We start from the raw sequence: 2,906 nt of genomic DNA, 5'->3' as shown, positions 1-2,906 counted from the left end.
CAAATGTCATATTTTGTCTTATGACTAACATATAGTTTACAGCTAACTTCACTGCTGTCTCTTTGCTTCCTACAGTGAGTGCTGAAAAGACTGTATTATCTTCTAGGAAGACCACATAAATATGTAGCCAGTGTCTTTTCAAATGTCTGTCTTTCATTTTTTCAAAGATGATAAAACTGATCCAAATAAAGAGGAAGCAGCTACCATATTTAGAAACTGTAGGTTTGGACATTAATTTACTATGAGTAGTGCACCCTGGAGACTAGACACCAGGCATTAGAGAACTGGACAATAAAAGCAGAAAAGGAGATTCTTCAGCAAGAATAAAGTGTTTGAATAAAAAAGCACGGCTCTAAGTTATATTTTTTACCCACTTCTTATGTGACTAGTGTATATCTCACTCTACTACCCCCACCCATTTGGCTGTAGATTTTATGAATATATAAATTAAGTAGGCTTTCCGTGCGAGCCCCGCCCTTCCGGACACCGCATCCCCCTTCCACCCACACCCGCCGCCTGGGCAGCCTACCGGGTCCCAGGCCTGGCCCCCCGAACTGTAAGAGTAAATGGGTCCAATAATTGGAATGACTCCAGAAAAGAGAGCTGAAACTCCAGGAGCTGAAAAGGTTGCAGGATTAAGCCAGATTTACAAAATGGGAAGCTTGCCTGAAGCTGTTGATGCTGCCAGGCCGAAGGCCACTCTAGTGAACAGTGAGTCAGCAGATGATGAACTCACAAACTTGAACTGGCTTCACGAAAGTACTAATCTCCTAACAAACTTCAGCTTTGGAAGTGAGGGTCTTCCAATTGTTAGTCCATTGTATGACATAGAGGGAGATGATGTGCCATCCTTAGGACCGTCGTGCTATCAGAACCCAGAAAAAAAATCAGCAACTTCAAAACCCCCATACTCCTTTAGTCTTCTCATTTATATGGCTATTGAACACTCTCCAAATAAATGTTTGCCTGTCAAAGAAATTTATAGCTGGATACTGAACCGCTTCCCATATTTTGCAACTGCACCAACAGGCTGGAAGAATTCTGTTCGACATAATCTGTCCCTGAATAAATGTTTTCAGAAAGTGGAAAGAAGCCATGGCAAGGTTAATGGAAAAGGCTCCTTATGGTGTGTTGATCCAGAATATAAACCCAACCTTATGCAAGCACTGAAGAAGCAACCTTTTCCCTCAAAATCAACATTTTATAGCCCTCCTGCATCACCACAAAGTGGTTCCTTATCACCTCACTACTTAAGCTCTGTACTCAAGCAGAACCAGGTGCGAACTCTCAAAGAATCTGATATTGACGCTGCCACTGCAATGATGCTTTTAAATACTTCTATAGAACAAGGAATTTTGGAATGTGAGAAGCCTCTTCCTCTTAAAACAGCAGTGCAAAAAAAAAGGAGTTATAGCAATGCATTTAATCATTCCAGTGCTATGCGATTACACGAGAGTGATTCTTTAGCCACCAGCATTGATCCAAAAGAAGACCACAATTACAGTGCAAGTAGCATGACAGCACAGCGTTGTGCATCCAGGTCTAGTGTGTCTTCCCTGTCTTCTGTGGATGAGGTATATGAATTTATCCCAAAGAGTAGCCATGTAGGAAGTGATGGCAGTGAAGGATTTCACAGTGAAGAAGATACAGACGTTGATTATGAAGATGATCCTCTTGGAGACAGTGGCTATGCATCACAGGCTTGTGCAGATACCTCTGGAAAAGGGCAGCCAGACAAAAAGATGCTAAAACAGTCGTGTCAAGAAATTGATGAGGAGCTCAAAGAGGCAGCTGGATCTCTGCTCCACCTTGCTGGAATTCGTACATGTCTAGGTTCCCTAATAAGTACTGCAAAGACACAAAATCAAAAGCAACGGAAGAAATAAAAATACTTATTAGTGTGAAATTATTTTTAAATGTGGCAATACTCTTCTACTTAATTCTTTACAAGGGATATCAAAGCCATAATGGACTTCTTTTGTTTCAGGGTGGGGGAGGGGTGCTAATTACCTGTTTATTTCTAAACATTTTTGTTTTTTAAATTTTTATTAAATAATTGCTGTTAGGATCATGCCCAATCATAAATATGATGTGAAGTCCTAAAAGCATAATTTCTATTATAAGTGTGAAACCCCAGCCTTTGTCTTAAACTTGTAGGGAAAATCTTTTATTCTATTAATGTGTCCAAATATAAGAATTGGCAACTCTGTAACATATTTTTTTCATTTACTCTTCCAATCTGTAATTAATTATAGTTGCTGATCCAGCTAAAAATTTTGCTGCTTTCTTTCTCACATACTCCTCTCTTGACACAATGCAATCCAATAGGATGAGATTTCAATTTTTTATTTTGTCTTAATTTTTGTTTTTTGTTTTTTGGGTTTTTTTTTATGCGGTACACGGGCCTCTCACCATCGTGGCCTCTCCCGTTGCAGAGCACAGGCTCCAGACGCGCAGGCTCGGCGGCCGTGGCTCACGGGCCCAGCCGCTCCGCGGCATGTGGAATCTTCCTGGACCGGGGCACGAACCCGTGTCCCCTGCATCGGCAGGCGAACTCCCAACCACTGTGCCACCAGGGAAGCCCAATTTTTGTTTTTAATTATTTTTTGTTGACACATGAACAAAGTTGAATATAAATTGGAAAAGATCCTAGATGTCTAGAAAGTTCCTTTTGGATACATAGGCAGTATAGCAAAAATTCTAAGATTTAGAAAAGGCAATTTTGTGATGTAATTTCATTTAAGAACACTCTAATTCCTATTACAATATTATCTGAAATTTTTTAACTTCCCAGATATTGCATAGCATTTATTGGAGCCATTTCTTCTTTCCCAAAGTGCTTTGCAACCATTGTTTAAATTTTAGCCACTGTCTTTGTTGAGGAGAAACTATCCAATGAGAGGATA

General features: G+C 40.1%; 1 protein-coding gene across 1 annotated transcript; it reads left to right on the top strand.

Moving 5' to 3' along the window:
- The first annotated feature begins 556 nt into the window (after positions 1-556).
- On the top strand, positions 557-1,906 carry LOC308617143 (forkhead box protein N2). Its single transcript, XM_081233906.1, has one exon. The coding sequence runs from the start codon at positions 567-569 to the stop codon at positions 1,884-1,886; it is 1,320 nt and encodes a 439-aa protein (XP_081090032.1). The 5' UTR covers positions 557-566; the 3' UTR covers positions 1,887-1,906.
- Positions 1,907-2,906: the final 1,000 nt, after the last annotated feature.

The sequence above is a fragment of the Mesoplodon bidens genome (genome assembly GCF_964165515.1).
Source record: "Mesoplodon bidens genome assembly, chromosome: 1".
NCBI classification, from domain to species: Eukaryota; Metazoa; Chordata; class Mammalia; order Artiodactyla; family Ziphiidae; genus Mesoplodon; species Mesoplodon bidens.
This window is presented reverse-complemented; position numbering and strand designations above follow the sequence as displayed.